The sequence below is a fragment of the Rhododendron vialii genome, chromosome 8a (assembly GCF_030253575.1).
Source record: "Rhododendron vialii isolate Sample 1 chromosome 8a, ASM3025357v1".
Lineage (NCBI taxonomy): Eukaryota > Viridiplantae > Streptophyta > Magnoliopsida > Ericales > Ericaceae > Rhododendron > Rhododendron vialii.
Genome location: NC_080564.1, coordinates 6,562,305 through 6,584,422, shown reverse-complemented (window position 1 = coordinate 6,584,422; position 22,118 = coordinate 6,562,305). Strand labels below are relative to the sequence as shown.

Below are 22,118 nucleotides of genomic sequence, written 5' to 3'. Positions count from 1 at the left end.
AGATATACTTAAGAAAATGGGATAATGAGACTTGGAATGTATTTTAGTCTTTGTGGCTCCGACGATTTTTATAGTAGTATGACTTTTACCCATTTTTAATTAACGAAACCTAAATATTCTTACAGTTGGATTCAACCATGTTTTAATAATTTTAAAACCCTAATTATCTATATAATAACGGTCTATATCCGATTTAAAATGAGAGACATGCGAGCGTTCTATCTACATGAATTGTTCTTTGACCCACTGAGGGTAAAAAGGCCACTTCATTTGATGTATAAATTATTTTAAATCCAAATTACTTGGGTTAGAAAGTAAATTCAACAAGCTTTTTAACAGTTCAAACCACGCATAAATTGAAGCTCGGGAGTTACCAGGACAAGCCTGCAAAGTTTGGCCTTTTTTGAAGGTTTAATGCACCCCAGGCGCAATTTCATGCTCCCCGGGCGTATGACAGGGCGCCCCAGGCGCATACCCCAAATTTCTCAACCAATTAACCAAACTTCGAATGCATGCCACGGACACTCCCGAAATCCGATTTATGTGTGGTTAGAACCATTAAAAATCTTGTTGAATATAGTTTCTAACCGAAGTGGTTTTGATCCAAGATCATTTGTACATCAAAATGACATAACCATTTTATCCTTAGTGAGTCAAAAACACGTTATTTAGATTCTAAATCGGCTGCTCATTCTAAATCGGATCAAGATCAATTCTATGTTGACCAATAGGATTTTCAGCATACTAAAAGTTTATGGAAACTAACAATGAAAATAATATAGCTTTATTTACTAAAAATTTGTCGAAAGCGAACCGATTCAAAGATATCCGCGCCACTATGGCTAAAACACATTTTTTGCCCTTCTATACAATTTAAGTTCTATTTGACACTCACTTTCTAAAACACATTTTTGTGCCCTTGTACACATTGTACGATTTTCTGTACTCTTTGATGAAGTGTGGATGTACTATGTACTCTGCCGAACACTTAAGCAATAAAGATATACTTAAGAAAATGGGATAATGAAACTTGGAATGTATTTTAGTCTTAGTGGCACCGACGGTTTTTATAGTGGTATGACTTTTACCCATTTTTGATTAACGAAACATAAATATTCTTACAGTTGGATTCAACCGTGTTTTAATAATTTTAAAACCCTAATTATCTATATAATATCGGTCTATATCCGATTTAAAATGAAAAAGATTCGAGCGTTCTATCTACATGAATTGTTCTTTGACCCACTAAGGGTAAAAATGTCACTTCCTTTGATATATAAATTATATTAAATCCAAATTACTTGGGTTAGAAAGTAAATTCAACAAGCTTTTTAACGGTTCAAACCACGCGTAAATTGGAGCTCGGAAGTGTCCGGCACAAGCCCGCAAAGTTTGGCCTTTTTTGATGGTTTAATGCGCTGCAGCGCAATTTCATGCTCTCCGGGCGCATGACAGGGCGCCCCAGGCGCATACCCCAAATTTCTCAACCAATTAACCAAACTTCGCGCCCATACCACGAGCGTATCCCCTCATTCTAAATTGGATCAAGACCAATTTTATGTTGACAAATACGGTTTTCAACGTAATAAAAGATTATGGAAACTAACAATAAAAACAATATTGCCTTATTTACGAAAAAATTTTCGAAAGTAGACCGCTTTAAAGATGATCGGAGCCACTAAGGCTAAAACACATTTTTGTGCCTTTCTACACATTGTAAGTTCTATTTGACACTCACTTTCTCTTGTTGTTGGGTATTCGATTATATTGTTGTGGTAAGAGGAGATGATGTTGAGACTATTGTGCCTCTCAAATCAAACGTCACCTAAAACAAAACTTCAGAAGGATCTTGGTCCCTTTTATCATTCCGTAAGAGTTCCACAGAGTTCACAGGGAAACACAGTAACACACCATATCAAATCATCAGGATTCGCCCAGGACGAGGCTTTTGATTATAGAGAATACAAGAGCCAGTTTACGAAACAGATATCAAATCATCAGGATTCGCCCAGGACGAGGCTTTTGATTATAGAGAATACAAGAGCCAGTTTACGAAACAGATTTCTAGTGTCAGAGGAACTCTTAACTGCAAAATCTACCATTTCTAAGTCTGTGAATTCAATGTAGTTGAATGTTGATTCCCCTGTTTAAATTGTATGCTGTTTTGCCAAACTGTTCCATTGACTTGTGAATAAAGGTTTCGAGTTCGTTGACAAACTTTGCGGCTAATTGTTCGTTTGCTTCTTGATTACTACTATTAGGCATGTAGCAGTAATTCGGTGTGTTGCTTTCTTATTGCTTCATTTGTGTTAACTCCTACATTCAAGTACCGAAATTCTGGGACGCCTTCACCGGTGCAGTGCTTGGGACCTTTTAAGGCAACCTTATAGGTCCCGATCAAACTGGAACGTCCCTTCATCCCCTTCCCTCGACAACGTGTGTAATACATGATGTTCTCATTGCGTGACAAGGAAGTCAAATTTAGACCCCATCTTTGTGGTAAATATGACAAATAAGCTAAATAAACTCAGCACAAGTAGGAGAAAGAAAATCTGCACAGTAAGTAAGACTGAGAGCAAAATATGTTTCTGATGCAAAGCCTCTATTCCCTGAATCCACAGTGACATGTAAACCACTTAACCGTGGCATTAATTCATTCAAGTATAACATCTTTCCGAATAAGTAGTGGACATCTCACTAGGATAGGAGGGTGAATCCCATGGTAGAGTGGGCTTCCATGTGTCTGGAAGATTCGGAGTACTCAAACCGAAAGGCAAGCCAATGGTTCGGATGTTTCCCCACTGATTGTTCCTAAAGCCTATTTCATCCTCTCCGGTGCCTATGCTTCCTTGTATGTCCTTTGTTGAACTGATACAGAAACCATTGAAATGTTGTGATCCTCCGAAGTTGATGTTGTCGGATGTCTTTCCACCGAGAGGATTGAAAATCATGGAAGCAACATCAACTGTATTCTTGGTGGTGGGTGCGGATATTTCAGCCGGTGAAACCATGAAACCATCCGGAAGATCTCCATTTGGAATGGTAAAAGGAGATGATTTATAAACTGTTGGATTCATGGGTCTATATGAGGGGATGTCTGGAGCCGAAAAACTGTCGGTAGAGACCTGATGCATGCCGTTGTTGCTGCATAACTGGAAAGTTGATCCAGTTTCACTTGTGCAAGAGATGGACTCTGAGCTCAAGCAAGCCGAGTGTACACCTTGGGTGAACACATCGTGCGGGGTTGTTTCAGTTACCGGAGATACCCATGAATGAGAAAGAACTGGAGATACCCATGAATGAGAAAGAGTTCTGTGTGCCATGGTGTTAGTTTTCTTGAATATCCTACAGATTGCCCACGAATCCTGCTGGTCAAAGGAGAAAACGACAGCTTAACATGTGGTCTAGCCACTAATGATTCATATAGAAGCGAACAACAACTAGAAGCAGAGGATTGTAAAACACTTACACTTGGAGGGATGATCTTATCAAAAGTACTCTTCTTAGGTGATGATTGGTGAGATAAGGAAGGTAGCCGGAACTCGTGCATCATCCAGTCTGTTTTGATTCCTTTGGCAGCTTTTCCTCTGTAGAAAACTAGGGATTTCTTCAAACCTATGCACTTGGTGCCATCGGATGAGTAAATCGGCCTGTCTGTTCCAGTGGCCTTCCAAAAACCAGCCTCTGTGACACGGTTTGGCCGCGCACTGTTCCTGTATTTACGGTCCCTGGGGCAGTAGAAGTAACACTCCTTCTCCCCGGTAGATGACAGTTCTGGCAAAGAGTTATTAGAGGAAAATAAATTGTTATGCAGAAGGAATGGCTGAATATGGCAGTTGAATCAAGGAATACAGGTCAGAAAATACCAACCGTATCCTCCACCTCCAGTAGAGGAATAGTTTTAGCAAATTCAGCGATCAAACCTTGCGTTAAACGCATAAGTAAATAAGCAGAGAAGATAAATCTTTTGAAGCCAATTATAAAAAACGCATCGTCAATAGAGTAGAAGTAGTTTGATGTGTTATTTTGTCAATACTTAATATAGCAGCATGCATAAGTAACCCAACCATGAAGGCAGTTACAGAAAAGCCTAATGGAAAGAGAAGTAAAAGAAGACTAGTGCATGTGCTTTTAGTACTCAAAACAAGAAATAACATCATGCATGAGGGAAGATTATCTTACTTGGAAGATCCCAAGGATCGTATTTGTAGATATCCACTTGCTTAATTAGCTCGATAGGCAGAGGTCGCTGCTGAATCTTCCTTTTCAGATAGAACCCGACAAGCTCCTCATCTGTCGGGTGAAATCTAAACCCCGGCAACAGTATATCCTCCATCTTATCATTCTGATCACACTTCTCCTCCATACTTATCTTCCTTAGCTCCCCCAGACCCAAAATCTAGCTAAAGATATATAGATGGGTCTTAGATGGAACTTACTATTTGAGCTGAACTGATCATGTGAGTATCTGTCACCGTTTAAACGAGAAGCTATTGGGAAAACCAAACCAAACCAAACCCACCAGTGAAAATCCCCAGATTTGGTGATGCTGTAGGAGAAAGAGATTTAATATGAAGCACTAGCAGTTCAACTTCAATGGGATGTACTTAGAAGCTGTTCACAGTACAATCACATGGTTCAAAGCCATTATTAAATGATCCCTGGGAGCTGCCTCGATCCGTAGCTTCGGCCACCCATTTAGGGTGTTTCTGCGAAAATCACGATAGCTTAATGAGAAGCTTAAGTTTAAGCCCAGTCTCTCCTCTTGAAACAGTTACCAAGGAACCCAAGTCAAAGCCATGGACTTCAAATGAAGCTCCACTTCCCTTTTATCAGCCCGTCTCCGATTCGTTTAAATACAACCTTCATGTTGTCGCGTTGTGCCATATCTGTGTTCATGCAAAAAGAGTCATTGAACCAAACCCTCTAATATAATTTCGTAGTGGGTTTAAGTCGTGTTAACGAATCGTGTCAAACTTCTCATGTTGTGCATGTATCCTTCTTGTATTTTCCTATAATCAAGACAAAAGGACGCATCAATTTTCTTACAAGAATAGTTTAATGATCCTCAATAAAGTAATCAATGGTGGATTGTTTTCTGTGTTAGCTATGCAGTTAAAACCATTTCCCAATACTATAGCTCAAATTGATGCGCCCCTTGGAGAATATAATATATATTGGCATCCTTGGATCCAAAACTGCCAGTTTCTATTCCATTCTTCTCAGACCTTCTATTCTATTCCTTCGTTGTGTCTTGTAGATACACGCACGTGACCTTTCAGAGTGGGGAAAGGATGCAGAGAGATATTTTGGATCTTGACTAACTAATTAGATTTCTTAAACAAATACTACTATGAAATAGGAGTATGTCATGGTGGGTAGGCCAGACAACCAGTACTAGGGATGGCAATCTTTCCATATCCAATGGATACCCGCCCCGTCCCGTTCATATGGAGACGGAATTTGTCCAAAAAAAAATCCCAACAGTAACGTACGTATAAATCTTAGGTATAGTTATATATGTAAGTGATTACCTCTTTAATTAGGAAATCGTATTTATTACTACCTATTAGTATAAATTAACTTTATATCCTCAGAATATCAATTGAGATTATATATCTAAATAGAAATGTCAATTTAGTTTTATTCTTAACTTCTTATATTTTTAAGTTTGGATATGGGTATATTCGGAGAAATCTTGATTCCCATCAGTAGACGGGTTTGGTTCTTTATCTAATATCTGCATTTTGCAACAGAGATCAAGGCGGGGATGGTGAAGGGCCCTCCAATTAGGAATCATGTATGGAATCGGGTCCCCCGATCCATACCCTGCCCCGTTGCCATTAACCGGAACCTCTCTCTTTCATGGTTCATCCTATATCCTTTGAGTCATTGACAGGAAAGATTTGGCTCATTTGGTCAATCGAGTTTACCTACCTAACTAGTACTCTAGGTTCAGAAACTAATTGTAGGCAAACTGTTTTTTCCCCTCTAACTAGGGCATTGGCTTTTCACTTCTGATAATAATACATTGCACTTGCTGCCTTCCATGGTAAAACTAAAACTAGTACAGTTCACCAAACTGTAAGAGAGGAGCAGTTCAACTACTTGCTTGACTGTTTTACTGGTGTTGCTAACTTGCTATGCTGACATTATTGTTTTTTGGGTAATAGAGGAACGGCCCTACAATCAGACCACTAAATGGATCCAACTGCACAACCCAAACCTCCAGGGAGCTAGCACGGCCACACCAGTCACCGCCCCCACTTACTTTAGGGTACTCACCCCAATGGCGGAAGTGTGTGTGGGCTGTCATAGGCTGAAGCCCAGGTGGGCTTCGAAAAACCAAATAAAAAATTAAAAAAAATTATATGTAAAATTTCAGTCCATTTATGTTTAGCCCATCCCATTTGTTTTCAGCCGAGCCCAATTGCCGAGCAAACAAAGCACAATGCCTCAGCCCCATATATTGTTTTCCTCCATTGTTGTCATCCATGTTCGTTTCCCTCCATCGCACAAACGCCCGAACCTGAAGCGACGATTTCAACCGGTGAGTAATGAGGCTTCCTTTGATCTATTGAGGTCTTAAGCCGACCTTTCTCCGGAAGTCTCTTTGGCCAGAAGAAGGAATGACCAAGATGAAGGAAATTGATTGGGCGAAAGGGCTAGACTGATACTCCAAAATCGGTGAGTAAGGAGTATACTCTTATTAACAACTCGGGTTCAAAAACCACTGCCCTTACCTGAGGACTCGTGTAAAAAACCCAGTCCTTGCTTGCCAAAAGCCCAGGGCATCTTTTCCACCTTTTTGAGTATTCTTTTGGAATTTGGAGAATGCACAAGAGTCCAAGACAATAGTTTATTCTCTTGCCCTTTTTATTGTTTATTCTCCAATTGACAATCCACTTGATAGTCTTGATTTGAAAATATTTATTAGTGCTTTGTAATTAGGGTTTTTTGATACTAAGTTTAGGGATTTTAATTTGTTTTTAATCTTATTGAAAATTGAAATGTAGGACCCCTGGACCAGTATATACTACACACTGCTGTCTCCCATTCGCTTGCGAGGTTTAATATTTGTAAGTATTCATTTATTATGCAAAGCACTGGCGGGTGTGCTTAGATTTGCTCTTATGTTATTAAATGCAGAGCACTGACCGGTGTGCTTAGATTTTTACTGATTTAGTTGATGCAGAGCACTGGCTAGTGTGCTTATATTGGTTTAAATTATAATGGAACAACAACAAAAAAAAGGAAGGAAAAACTCTTTTATCGTTCTTCAAACGAAGAGTGAATATATCAGAAAGTGATGCTCCTTAATTCGCAGTTCAATGTTGATACTTCAATTAACGATGAGCAACCTCCTCCAAAAATTCAAAGAGTTGAATTTGATGATACTATTCTTGTACGGGAGCCGGGTTTACGATTTCCGATATGGGAACATCCCGTTAATCAACATGATGAGATTAGACGAGCTTATATCAAAGCAGGGCCATATCAACCTAATTATCCGGAGTTTCCACGGTCCAAGTTTGGAATTCAATATCGTCGATTTCAATCCTCTTGGTTTAGCAAATTTCCTTGGTTAGAGTATTCCCCTCAAAAAGATGCAGCATTATGTTTTCCATGTTTCATTTTTGAAAAGAAGATAGCAAACCGTTGTACATTAACTGGTGAGGGGTTTATAAATTGGAAGGTGGTTTTCGATGCCTTTTCGATGCATGTAGGAGGTCTCAATTCACCACATTCCAATGCTGTGAATTATTGTGATGATTTAATGAATGTTGATCGACATATTGACAAAGTAATGAATGCACAATCATCAGAAGACATTCAGAAAAATAGGTTGCGGCTTATGGCAACGATTGAGAGTATTCGATGGCTTACTTTGCAAGGATGTGCTCTTAGAGGTCATGATGAATCTATTGATTCAAAAAACCATGGTAATTTCATTGAATTGATTAAGTTTGAGAGAAAATTGGATGGTAATATTGCCGATGTTGTCTTAGAAAAAGCTCCAAAAAATGCAAAGTATACCTCGCCATTGATTCAAAAGGAGATTTTGCATATTTTCGGTAACAAAGTGAGAAACAAGATTCGCGAGGAAGTTGGGGATGCCAAATTTTGTATTTTGGTAGATGAAGCAAAGAATGCATCCAATAGAGAGCAAATGGTAATTATTTTGAGATATGTTGATGTCCAAGGGTTTTTACGGGTGCGCTTTTTTCATATTGTGCATATTAAGGACACCACTGCATTAACTCTGAAGAAAGAGATATCCGATGTCCTCACTCGTTATAATTTGGACATTCACAATATGCGAGGTCAAGGATATGATGGTGCTAGCAATATGCGTGGTGCATGGAATGGATTACAAGCCTTATTTCTTAACGATTGCCCGTATGCTTATTATATACATTGTTTTGTCCACCGACTACAACTAGCATTAGTTGCAGCTGCTGAAACTGAGAGCTCTATCTGGTTGTTCTTTTCAAAGTTGACTTCTGTTGTCACTCTTGTTGATGCTTCTCCAAAACGACATACCGAGTTACAATCCGCCCAAGCCATTGAAATTGAACATATGTTAGATACCGGTGAACATGAGACGGGTAGAGGGGCTAATCAGATTGGTACTTTGCATCGACCTGGAACAACTCGTTGGAGCTCTAATTTTGATTCTATTTGCAGCTTGGTTGACATGTTTACTGCAACTATTAAAGTTCTTGAAATAATGTTTGAGAAGGGATCCTCTAACTCTATACGTAGGGAAGCTAAAGGTGTTTTGCTTGCGATGAAGTCATTTGAGTTCATATTTATTTTGCATTTGATGCATAGAATTATAGGAATCACTAATTTGCTTTGTCGAGCCTTGCAACACAAATCTCTTGACATCATAAATGCCATGGACTTGGTTTCTACTACAAAAGCACTCCTTCACACCTTGAGAGAAGAGGGTTTTGACCCTCTTATGATGCATGTGAAATCAGTTTGCACACAGTACGACTTTGATATGCCCGACATGAGTGCTCGTTACAAAATAGCTCCGGGTCATACTTGTCAGCACAAGGATGTCCTCAGAGTTTAGCATCATTACGACATTGATATATTCAATGCCGCAATAGATTTTCAATTGGCGGAGTTGAATGACAGATTCAACAAGGGGGTAATGGAACTCCTTGTCCTAAGCTCGGCTTTAGAACCTAAGAATGGCTTTAAATCATTCAACGTTGATCATATTTACACTCTTGCCGAGAAATTTTATCCTGATGATTTCACAAATCAGGAGAGACATTATTTGAGATTACAGTTGGAACATTATAAGCTTGATGTACCTCGTCAACAGAAATTCCAGAATATGACCACCATTTCTGAATTATGTCGAGGGTTAGTTGAGACAAAAAAGTCGGAGAGCTATCATTTGATCGAAAAGTTGATTCGCCTTGTTGCAACTCTTCCGGTTACCACGGCAACAGCGGAAAGAGCATTTTCAACTATGAAGCATGTGAAAACTGATCTACGCAACAAAATGGAGGATGATTTTCTAGCGGATTCTATGATTATGTACATCGAACGAGATCTTGTCCAATACATCGACTCAGATTCGATAATAGATGATTTCTATTCTGAGAAACATCGTAGGGTACAACTTCGATAGTGTACGTTTTTTTTTTACTTCTCTTTTATTTATTTTTGAACATTTACGTATTTATATATAAGTTTGCCTCTTTTTGGTTTATATATATGTAATTTGGGTTAGCCCAGGTAAATTTAATTCCTAGTTCCGCCCTTGACTCACTCTGTAGGGAATCGAACCCCAAACCTTGAGGAATACTCTCAAAGTCTGGGCATCCGCTCGAACCACTAGGACAGGCCCAGAGTGTTGAGATTAACTAAATATAGAGAACATGACAGATAATACTGAATGCAAATAGGAAACGCGACAAATATAAATCGATAAACTTGAGAATGAGACGTCATTATCTAATTATAACACGTTGAACGACCTGTATATGCAAAAGAGATGCTAAATGATCTCATTAGTCAAATCAAATGGAGGCGGCTAATAGATTTCTCAAACTGTCCTTATAGCACTCTCTTTCTGTGGGCGGAATTCCCGGCCATAATCAAACAAACTAGGAAAGAGAAAAGGACAGGTTGTGTGACAATGATGCCATCGCAAACCAAAGCAAATGCTGGCATAGAATTTTTTCCGGTTCAGGATTCGTGTGCCAAACATCGACAAGAAAATGCTTCGGTTGCCTCCAGAGTGACCGTGCATATTTTAGATCACTATATTTGTTGTTATTACTTTATGAAGTCGTATCAAATCGTGATCGCCTATATGCTTCTGTGTGTGGTTGCCAAACTTGGCACGCTATACTCTGTGTTGGCCATATTTTGTAAACAGTCCGTGGAGGAGAAAGTAATTAGAAACTTCCGTGTCATCATCCGAAGAGGATGCAATTAATTGAGGTGCATGTAAACTACCCAATAACCTTTTGTTATCGACAAAAAAAGAGGAGTTTACTTTGTTGGAATTACTATTCCCCCGGCCTAATATTGAAGTGATCGAAAGAGTTTGAAGCTCCTGAATTTTAGTTTGTTCATGGAAATGCTGAAATCCAGTTCTAGGAAGCCTCAGAGCTTCCAAAGGGAATGGGCATTGCCCTCAAGCAGTCGTGGGCACTTCCTCGGAGACCTCTGCGAGCTGACCGATTAGGTCAAGCTCCTGAATAGTAAGCGAAATGCAAACTAAATTCAATCGGGCTTCTCAAAACCCAACAGTGTAAAGACTTTTATACCCTTGTCGAAAATAAGGCGAAGGAATGTACTTATGGGGCACTTTTGACTTTTCATTGATTGATTAGAAGGTGACCAAATTGCTTAAGTTTGCTAACCATGTCTGGTAGATTGGGAGCAAGAAATGTACCATGAATGAAAGCGGGTGAAAAACTTGGACTCAAACGCCCAACTGGGATACTCACAAATTTTGTGCAAATCTCCAAATTAGGACCTCGTTTGAAACCCGACTTGTCTGGTTCCATGACATAGGATTTGCCAACCCATGCGTGCAAACCCGAGTTGGAAATTGGGTCAAGTTCTTCAAACCAAAGCTTCTCTGCCTTGTTCTGTGTGAGCATTAATCCCTTTACACAATCATGTTCCCAGTGTATGAAATCCTCTACTTAATAGTTTTTTTTTCTTTTCTATAGTGCACCGAGGAGAATTAGTTGGTTAACAATCAAAGAGGATTTGACGTCTAAATTAGTGGGTTAACAACCAAAGAGGTTTCCAAGGGCTATCAGATGGGCTAAGAGTTGCATCTCACCACTTCATAGTTGATTAAGGCCGAATCTCAATTACTCAACCCTTACAATTAGCTGGCTCTTAATTTGCAGTAGTTCTTTCCCCTAGTTTTGTGTTCATCCTACTTGAAATCATCTGCAAATATTTGCCTGATCCACGTTTTTAATTTAATCACCATAGGTTAGACAGATCGAGTTAACAATAAAACAACATGTTCAAAGAACAGTTTTTCGTTCAATTCGAGACCCAAACCTACGATTGGCAAAAAATCAATCAAAGACACCCAATTGGGACGAAGCTCACCTAAACTGCGGCTTGTTAATAGTACATATTTGCATACTGATCAGGCTTTGGTCCAATTGTCATCCATCAAATACGGTCCAATTTTGGGTGATTGTGGGTCCATTTCGGGCACCTTCATACAGTGATCCTAACTTTCATTGTGTAGCTCTTGCCATAAAACTCATCCATGCAAATAATTAATTTGGTCCGACATCAATAATTATGTGGACGGAATCCATGAGTGCAAGAAAAAATTTGCAGCATACAAATAACAGTCTGAACTTAGAAACGTCCATTCTTATTTATAAACCCCGAGGAAAAACTTTTATTGGGCCGGGCCTGTGAGCCCAACGTGATTAATGTCCACGTTGTCCGAATGTTGAGCTCGATCCAATTATTGTTTGGGTAAATGATAGCTAAGGACGTGTTTTGATAATTAATACTCGTTAAGGATATTTTCAGTATTAACAAATATTCTTAACTTGTCTTTGGTGGGTATTAATTATCAAAACGCGTCATGAGCCGTCATTTTTTCTTGTTGTTTACACTCTACTAGGCCTTTACATTAAACCAGTGGTGACAAACATTGGTTTCTATAGGCCGGGCCCAAATTAGTCCCCGCGCATAATATTGCTATCTGATATAGTCTCGACCCATTATTTTGGACCAAAATACCCATCGGGTCACATAGTCTACATATACAAATCACATAGTTCACGTATGCAATTCATATATACAATTCACATCGTTCAAAGGGGCAAAAAAGTCATTGTGCAACATAACAAAGCATGTTCAGGTTTAGTAACAATATTTAGGGTTGAGATGAAACCAAAGCTAAAATGTAGGACCGGCCTCTAATTTAATACAAACATACTTCATTGAACCAATTTTGCTATGGGGACAGACCAAAAGAACCGATTATACACTGACCACGTGTATAGGTTCACAATCGGTTCTCTTCATCAGTCCCTATAGCAAAATTTGGAGAAATAATGACCGAGAGGAGTTTGTATTCTATTAAGCGTTAAGTTATTGACTACTTCTTGTTGTCCATAAATGTCAAATTATTTCCACTAAACAATATAGTAAGTTGTAGAAAATGTATTGGGTTAGTGGAAAAAAATGTGTTAAATATTTTATTTTAATACTCCCTACATCCCTAAATAAGTGTCCAAAACGCAAATCTAGACCTTCAAATAGATGCATTTGTTTCGTTAAAAAAATAAAAAAAAATTCACAAATCAATAGATAGCAATGAGTTCTATTAGATTGTGAAAAAAAATTAAATTTTTTTAATGAAAAACATGCATATTTTGTAAGACCTAATTTTATGTGCCACACTTATTTAGAGACAGATGGTGTATGAACAACTTGAGTAAATAAAGAGAAACGGGGCCCAGTCGGTGTGTTTGAAATTTGAGTAAATAAAGAGAATTACTGGATAGTACCAAACTACCAATACAAAAAATACCGAGAGAGAATAACTAAATGGAAATGCTAAAATTTTAAGGCTCTGTTTGGGAAAGTTTTTTATTTTTTTTTACTCTTTTTTGTTTTAGTTTGGAGAGTTTTTTTTAATATGGATCATAAACGTGTTTGTGTTGATATTTTTCTTCTACAAAATACATATACAACTCATTTGTTAACGAAAAATTCCAAAATCGAAAAAAATGGATTTCCATTTGTTTCACAAACAACTTTCGCCGACTACAAAATATGTGTAAAATCGTGCACGTATCATGTGTGCACAGTCAATGCCCTATGCTTATAACAGGAGGAGGGATTGGTCATTAGTTGGTTTAAACAATGATAGGAAAGTAATTTCACATAGCTTGTGTTGGGATTGGATTATGAATGAATACCAAATGCATATACCCCTAAAAGCTCACCTTAATAGTCTATTGGACAAATAGTCCCAACTTATCTTGGGTTACCAAACAAGATATTAATAGTCCCGTGCCGTGGGATTGATAGTCGAATCAAATGGGGCCATAATATCCCACAATTTCACAATTGCGAAAAAAGGATGCGAAAATCATTTGCCTTCCACAATTTCTGTCCCATTGTATTCTCTCAGTTCCCAAACACAACACAATTCCTGGTCCCACTCACAGTCAGGGGAATGTTGCTTTATTAGTGAAGCCCAACCCAAAGGCCTTCAGATATCATCTCGTGGGTATAAATACTTCGGGGCGGGTAGTGGAACGAAACAGAAACCGGCTAAACAAACCACCCTCGTCCGGGGTTCTAAAACCCTCTCTCTCTCTCTCTCTCTCTCTCTCTCTCTCTCCAACCGTCTTCCTTTTCCGTTCCCATTCCTCGAGCTAGGGTTTTAACCACCGCCAGAGAAGATGATAGCCGACCGTGGCAAGAAATCCAAGATCACAGAGGAGGAGGATTCTGATCACATTGACGCCGACCTCGTTCTCTCCATCGAGAAGCTACAGGAGGTCCAAGATCAACTCGACAAGGTCTCGCTTCCCTCCTCAAAAATACGATCCCACATTGCCATGAATTCCTAATTCTTCGTATCGAAATATATATCTTCTACATACATGCATGAAAGTTTTTTTAATTTTTTAATCTTCTTTGTTTGTACATATTTTGTTGCTGTTACTGGATACACTGTCCTTTAATGGCTGTGCATTGTTGTGGTTCGCGAAATTCAGAGTGAAACTGGTGGTCATTCTTGATTGGGTAGTGTTGATTGAAGATAAAACCAAACCGTGTGTAAGTCCCAATCAATTGGGGTCAGTTGCATGAATCCCTTACTGAGAGCATTGTGTTCTCTATTATCTCAATACTTTTGAACTAACGCCTCTAAATTTAATTATTTGTATACTTCTCCCTTCAGTGTACAACCATAACCATATCGCTTTTCCTAAATATTGTATGGACCGATCAACGATATCTTATGCGCATGGTGATTAAAGAAATTTTCTGTTGGGCATTGATCCTGAATTGCCTGGTGTATTTCGACATGCATTAGGATTTTGTTGTTTTGATGGTAACCCTATTGCAGCCCTGGTTTTTTGGTGGTTGGAAAGAATTAAACGGGAAGGCATTCTGAAGAAATGAAGCAACTTTTGGGTACTTGATTTTTTGGTGTCAATCTTCATGGCTCTAGCGTATAAAGGGATTCAGAGGGATAGGGAAGGAACCGAGTTAGAAAGAAGTTCCTTTTTGAATGTTTAGAGGGTACCTACACTAATTTTTTGCCACCATAAACAAGCCGAGGGTATTGAATTCAAAGAAATAATAGAAGGCCAACTTGATGCCTCATGCTTTTATAGTTCCTCTAATTAGTTTCCCGATCCTACCTCTTGTATAACTTCTTGTTATGGAAGTCATTTGCGAGGACTTTTCCTCTTGCCTTGCCATACATATTCGTCCACCAGTGAGTACCGTCATATTTATCCTCAAGTTAATTACTATGGTGGTTAGAGGTTCTTCTTTTAGATTCATTATCTTTTGTCATGTAGATGGTGGTGAGCATAATGCTATGTTTAGAAACTCCCAATATTCTGGAATTGTTGGTAGAGATCATTACAAAATCATGTTGCTTTTATGTACGACTTCACTCTTTTCCCCTTACCTGGAGTTTGGTATCTACTGTTTTTCCAGTACTTTGTAAATATATTGCAGTTGAATAATTAGACTTCGGTGATGTCTTTAATCCTGCATTGTTCTACTTCTAAATTTTCATTTGTGTTTATAGTTTGTCGTTCACTCTTATAAACAAAATTATTCCAGAGCTTCGATGCATCATGATTCATGAGTAGTTCATCAAATGGCATTTTAAATTTTCTATTGGTCACTAAGCCTATGGAACTTAATTATTGCTTTGCTGTCCAACAGGTTAATGAAGAAGCCAGTGAGAAAGTTTTGGAAGTTGAGCAGAAGTATAATGGGGTCCGCCGGCCTGTCTATGTTAAACGAAATGAGGTCATCAAATCTATTCCAGACTTTTGGTTGACTGCTGTAAGAAATCCAGCGACTCTTTTTTCCTGTTCACTATTGAAGAATTGTCACACAATCAGAGTTCCACCTTTTCTCATTTGAAGTACCTCTGCATATTGCTTTCTGCAGTTCCTTAGCCATCCTGCACTTTGTGATCTTTTGAGTGAGGAAGACACTAAGGTTTGGCTTTTGTCACAAAACAATCAACTGGAATATTATTTCCTTTATTTCCCTTTCTTAGTTAGATTTACTATGTCTTGATTTGAGTTAAGTTAATGGGATCTGATATTAACACGTGGGGATGATCTCCTCAACGGCTCTTGGGCATCACTGAATTCAGATGGTGACTTTTTTGATTTCGTATTTTTTGCCCATTTAGATTTGCAAGTATCTAGACTCTATTGATGTGGAGGATTTTAAAGACGTGATGTCAGGGTACAGCATCACCTTTGTAAGTCTTTTCTCCCTTACCTTGTTAGTTGGGTTAGGCATACTTAGAGTAGCTGTTTATTTTCTATTTTTGTAGGCTCTCCCAATAGATCGATAATTCCGTTCACTTTTCCGATCGATCTTGTCTTGAGTTCTTACTAACTTGTTTTGCACATTGTTAAACTTCCAGAATTTCAAATCTAATCCGTATTTTGAAGATACAAAGCTGACAAAGTCATTTACATTCTCCGATGAAGGAACAACCAAGATAACTGGCACAAACATCAAGTGGAAGGAAGGCATGGTAATCTTGATAGCTTTTTGTCTTCATGTAACCTTAATTATTTTCAGTCATAATGAAAAGTGAATTTAACATGTGAAGAATGTCGTTGCTAACGGAGTTGATCATGAGAAGAAAGGCAACAAGAGGCCATCTACTGACGAGAGGTATTTCTTCTCATTATCTGGTCTTTTCCAATCGAGCTAGTTTTTTAGAAGTAGGAGATACGTGGAAATTTTGAAACTGTGGCAAGACCTCCTTGCCCCTTATTACTGGGATGATGAATTTTCTGCGATCATAATCATAAATAGTGGGGTATGGGACACACTTTTAGGAGGTGTAGACAGTCATAAAGGTTCATCTTGATAGAATTTCTTTCATGAATCTCAAATTTACTCCTTTCATCTGTAAGCATGTATGGGGACAACTAAACATGTACAAGTTTTATTTTCTCCTTTTGTTTAATGGATAAAATATAAGAGTACTTCTGTTGAAAGTACCATGAGGTTGTGCAAGTCATGTACTATGATGCGAGGCTTATCTGAGATTGCGAGTATTGGGCCACACTCCCAGTCATCACATGAAATGTGTTGTCCACCCTATATAGCCTTTTAAAAATATGATTCCTCGTGCTTCATTTTTCGGTTTGTTGGCATCGTAAATCTGGTTGATTGGTTATATGCCAACATGAGTTTCTTGATTTGTGTAATCAATGTGCATGCTCTATGTTCTTTTCTGTCTGCAATAAGATTCTTCACTTATGACAACTATATTAAAAGACAAATGAAATCTGGAGTGCAATTTACTAGTCTATAGGTGTTGTCATTTCACTTTCATGTACTCCTATAAGCTTTGTAGCAGTAAATCTCACCATCGTATCAATATCCTGGGAATTGGTGGAAGTTTTTCTTTAAACCTCAGTTGCACAAGTAGTTGTGGAGGTGAAAGGGGCGATGAAACCTACCTTGCACATTGCATAAACATGTATATATGCTATCCTTCTGTAGCTCTCGCTCTCTCTTCATGGTATGGTTAGATAACTTGCATGTTTCAAATGGTAGGTTAGTCTCCACCAAATAGACGTTTTCATTTTTTATGTTTTCAGGTTATAGTATGTGATTCGGTACCGACTCAGTTAATTCCTTAATAATGCAGCTTCTTTAGTTGGTTCAGTGAGTCTCAGCAGAAAGATATTCTAGAGGGGTTTCATGACGAGGTAACTTTTCTGATCTACATGCTATTTGCGTTGTTATATATCTCAAGATTTATTCTTTTTTGGTGGGAGTGTGATTGGCTTTGGGGAATTACTTATGAGTTGGCATCATGATGTTCAGCCATTCCTTGTCATATATTTTAGTGAGATCTGCTCTTATTGATGTTATTGGTTAAAATAGTTAATATTTCTTCCTCGTCTTCTTTCTTTCTGTTTAGCATTTTAGCTTTTGCTTTGAAATTGCAGGTGGCAGAGATAATTAAGGAGGACTTGTGGCCCAATCCTCTCAAATATTTTATCAATGTATCTATGTTTCCAGTATATTTTACTTGCCTCTTGAATTTACTTGCCTTTCTACTTTTCGTTTGGGCTTAGAGGAACTCTTGACTTTACTGATACAGGAAGCTGATGAGGAAGATTCTGATGGAGATGAGGATGAGGAGGAGGTAGATCGAATGAAACCTTATGATGATGCCCTTTTTCATTCGTTAAACACTTAAAGTGAACAACATAGTGATCCACTCCCTTAATGAAACAATATAGTGATCCTAGATTGGAAACGTTAATAATACCTTCTCTTCAGCTTACAAATACATGCTTTGCTTCCACGTGTACACAGACTTTATTAAGTGTTTTTTTCTTTTTTCTTTTTTCTTACTTTAGATTAGCAAACAAGATTTACTGGAGCTTGTTGGTTATTTTTCATTTTCTGGTCTGAAACGTTTTGAAAAAGTACGAAAGTTTGTGAAGGGAAAACTGGAACGACGGTCCTGTCAACCAATAAATGAATATCTAAATCGAGGAAGCGGAAGGTATGTGCAGGAGAGAGTGCCATTTGGCTTGCTGGTTAATCCGTTTGTCATTGTAGCATAATTCTCTGATCATATCTCAGTTTCATCCAAGCTGGACGGGTTTATGGTTATTTTAGTTTGTGGGGTTTTCCTGTCTCATATAGCTTATGCTTTCTTTGTTATTATATATGTATGGACCCATGCCACCTCGAAAGTGAAACCTCCAAAGTCCAAACCCACCAAAAGATTCTGAATAGTCAGTGTAGGTTCTTGTAAGCGCAGTCCTACCATGACATTATCCTCAGAAGGTTATCGAACAGTGAGCTCCACAAACCTCCACGAGAACCCCAGTCCTGTGAGGCAGGACTTTGGCCCAACATTAGCACCCCGGGAAGACCCCGGGGGCATCATTGGCTTGTAGGCTAGATATGAAGGTTTGCCTTTAAGTGCTGTACTTGCAGTACAATGCCCATGGTCAGCTACACCTAAGATCCTTCTCCTTGACTTATAAGGTTTACCTATTCCCTTTTATAACAGAATTGAGGATTTGGGAGCATATTCAATACTGTATTACATATACGGGGTGTGAAAATTGCCAACCATGTGGCCAGTACTGTATTTTCAGTCGCCTGTGAATGTACTAGTAGTAACAGTTTGTGGCATTTTCGCTGGCTACATTGTTTGGCTTAAACAGCCTTGATTCCACCATTTGTCGCCCGTAGTCTTTGATGAACTAAATTCCTAGATAGTGCTCATACGTACTGGTAGCCAATTGCTTCTACAATTTAGGTGTGAGGCTAATCAAGAGTTGTCACATATTTGAGCTTATTCCATTTAAAATTTGTGACTTCTTTTTGTTTGGACTTCTTAAAGATGCCTTTTTATTCAGGAAAAAGGCGATGATGAGCAAGATGATGAAGACAAAGATGGTGATGAAGAAGACAACAACTGAACTGTATTGCTTGCTTTCTGTTTTTCTTGCTTTTGAAGTACTTTTCTTTGCAATGTGAATCCTGATTTTTCCAGCTATTGGAGACCTTATGGTCGCTGGGATTGACAAAACAATGCAAGAAAACTGTCAGTTGAATTGTAGACTAATCGTGTTTAAAAGTAGACTAATCGTGTTTAAGAGTAGCTTCTTATATCTCAAACCTTCAGTTACTTTCTGCTCCATCCCTCAACCTGGATTGTATATCCTAGTTCTATAAACATAGGATATCTAAAGCTTCCTCTTCTTCTAATAACCCCAAGGGGTCGGCTTGGTGATCAAGACTTGAGATTTAGGGGTTTGCTACCTCCTCGCAGGTGCAAAACCTAAGTTCTATCCACTCTTATGGGTCAGTCAACATGAGACTTTTGTCACGGCTTTAATTAGGCCTCCTACTAGTGGACGGTGGGCTTAGTCCTCAGCTTAGACGATGTTGGATGCCTGTGTTGTACGTCCAAAAGAAAGACCTTCCTCTTCGTCGAGCTTCAACATGATAAGAAGATGCTTTTGCTGTGCCTCATGGGTTTGATTGATAAATGATAAGGCTTAAAATTCACCCCAGAAAATAAAAATATTTTTGTTTGGAAAATTTGATGGACTGTGATTAAGTGAATGCGTAGAGGCCGTTGGGGTTTCTGATATCTAAGGCTTAATAACTATCAGAACCTTGATTTCCTTTCTTGTTTTACTGATCTATTTTATGAGCAAAATAACCGTCAAACCATGAATCGAGTCCAAATCAATCTAGACTGAATGGTTTGATTCGGCTTTTTAGTAATGTGGTTTGGTATTGATTTTAAAAAAATAGAAACCGTGTTAAATGCTGGTCTATGGATCTACTTCGACAGTTCTGGCTCCAATCTGATCCGAACCATATCACACATACATACATAAATTGTTTATATACACTGAATAAAATTAATTTTGTAATCTAATGCTTCATTCCAGCATCCTATTCCTTCACTTTCAAGATTAATTCAATAAAACTTTTATTGATTTCTCACTCTTTTTGCTCGGTAACTAATTTTCTAATCTAATCCTCTATCCCACGGCCCTATTCCTTCACGAATTATTTGTATTTTACTCTTATTTACTCCCTTCGTCCCATTTTTTAAATGTTCTCTATGGAAAATCGTGCATTTTCAAATCCAAAAAAAAAACCATATTTCTAGATTTTTTTATTTTTTATTTTCTTACACCAAATTAAATCACAATGCGCGTAATTTCCTAGACAAACAGGTGTTGACTTTCTTTTGGCTCACATTACCATTACCAAAGGAACTCGATTGTGTTGAGTTATTATAGTCAGGTCCCAAAAGTGCATTTCAGTTCTTTGATTATAGGATTGTAACTTCTGTTTGCTACCATTGATCTTCCCTTCATGATATTTCTAACGTGTTTACAATGGAGTCTTTTTTTTTGTTCCGACAACACGCTATCCGTCCTAACGTCCCAGCGCAACTCAAACCTCCACTCAATAAAGCTCTTTCATGAACCTTTTCCATACACTAGTAAATAGCACGTGCTTTGCATGTGACGTTCTTCTCATTAAATGGTTTTTTACTTTGGAAAAACCCTAATTTAGTGCCTACAAGAGTTTTTAATTAGATTAATAGAAGCAAGTGGTGACTGGTTTCATCCAATGTGTTTTTTGATAGGCAACAAAATTTTATTAGAACTCGACCAAGGGTACATCGAGGGGAGACCAAATACGGACCACATCGGATGAGGTACTGTAATAGGCCTATAAAAGAAAGAGAAGAAAGAAGAAGAGACTTCATTCAATAGAAATTGAATGAGCCTAAGAACAATGATGCCCATATCTCAGCTACTCAACCTTAAGAGAAAGGCGAGACCAGCAGTAAAATTCTAACTCAGAAATAACTTCAAACATTTAAGACATCCAGCTTTATAGCTTCTCCACTTCATAACAGACGAAGCATCCAGCGGCAGGAGAAGAAACAACATAGCAAATTAGATCCAATAGCAGTCAGAGCATCATCAGATGAAATAGAGATACCAGCACAGAAATTCCAGAGAATCAGTGTCCTTCACAGCAAGATATAGCTCAATCCTTAGTTTAAGATCACAAGTAAACAGCTGCACAGAATTCCTTTTAATTCATGATAGTCCCAACAGATATATTTCCAGCAGATACATTGGTTTCATCCAATGTTATAGACAAGAAGAGTATTGATGAAAGGTACATTGTCTACTTGAATGATTCCCAAACCAGCACATCAAAACCATATTAGTAGCGGGACAACATTTTGATACAAGAGTATTCAAGTTCATATTGAATGCAACAAAACCCATGAATGTGCCACTTGCACTCAGCAAGTTATTGTAACAGAAGTAATCATCCAGGCATAAAGCAACTTCAAAATCCAATGGAAGAAAAAAAAGCCTTTCTTCCTTCCATTGCTTAGATTTACAGGCACCTAAAGATGTCAACAAGAACTTCGTTGTGAGCATCATGAATGCCAAAGCTTCTCTCCTACAAAAAATATATCAAGAACCACAGAACCCAATGAGTATACATCACTGGCCTTCCATTTTTACTTGCGTCCCGATTTAGGTTACTCAAAGCATTTTTTTCCTCCAAAAAGAGTAAAGAAACCTCCATTTTCTTATCTCGAATCTGTGGGGTCAAATTGGTATGCCTTCAAATTCTAACCACATTGCATTTTTGTCCCTCCACATTGCATTTGAATAGTCTTCAAAACATAGTGCAAAGCAAATTGAAGCAATTGTTCATCATGCAAAACAAAGGAAAAAAATGAAACATAATATATCCAGAGAATTGAGTGTCATTCCATTACCCTACATATCTCAATGTCTAAGTTCATTGTGCTGCCAATAATACTT

At 38.2% G+C, this 22,118-nt stretch overlaps 3 protein-coding genes across 6 annotated transcripts; 2 read left to right on the top strand and 1 right to left on the bottom strand.

The window, feature by feature from the left end:
* Positions 1 to 2,505: 2,505 nt before the first annotated feature.
* Positions 2,506 to 4,827, bottom strand: LOC131335083 (protein FEZ-like). Its single transcript, XM_058370275.1, has 3 exons — positions 4,183 to 4,827; positions 3,470 to 3,774; positions 2,506 to 3,365 (listed from the first exon to the last, which is right to left on the bottom strand). Exons 1-3 carry the CDS (start codon positions 4,364 to 4,366, stop codon positions 2,658 to 2,660), a joined length of 1,197 nt encoding a protein of 398 aa, XP_058226258.1. The 5' UTR covers positions 4,367 to 4,827; the 3' UTR covers positions 2,506 to 2,657.
* A 2,482-nt stretch (positions 4,828 to 7,309) lies between these two features.
* Positions 7,310 to 9,085, top strand: LOC131298514 (uncharacterized). The gene has a single exon (XM_058323996.1). The coding sequence runs from the start codon at positions 7,310 to 7,312 to the stop codon at positions 9,083 to 9,085; it is 1,776 nt and encodes a 591-aa protein (XP_058179979.1).
* A 4,669-nt stretch (positions 9,086 to 13,754) lies between these two features.
* LOC131335082 (NAP1-related protein 2-like) lies at positions 13,755 to 19,396 on the top strand. Of its 4 annotated transcripts, none has more exons than XM_058370274.1 (10): positions 13,755 to 14,060; positions 15,448 to 15,570; positions 15,679 to 15,729; positions 15,929 to 16,000; positions 16,169 to 16,282; positions 16,361 to 16,425; positions 17,414 to 17,474; positions 17,718 to 17,774; positions 17,873 to 17,917; positions 19,152 to 19,396. In XM_058370274.1, the coding sequence occupies exons 1-10, from the start codon at positions 13,941 to 13,943 to the stop codon at positions 19,212 to 19,214; spliced, it is 771 nt and encodes a 256-aa protein (XP_058226257.1). In that variant the 5' UTR covers positions 13,755 to 13,940; the 3' UTR covers positions 19,215 to 19,396. The 4 variants fall into 4 exon arrangements, 2 of the variants coding, with proteins under 2 accessions (XP_058226257.1, XP_058226256.1); XR_009202416.1 differs by having other exon boundaries at positions 13,788 to 14,060; positions 17,718 to 17,789; positions 17,873 to 18,032; positions 19,152 to 19,212; XR_009202417.1 differs by having other exon boundaries at positions 13,788 to 14,060; positions 17,873 to 18,032; positions 19,152 to 19,209.
* Positions 19,397 to 22,118: the final 2,722 nt, after the last annotated feature.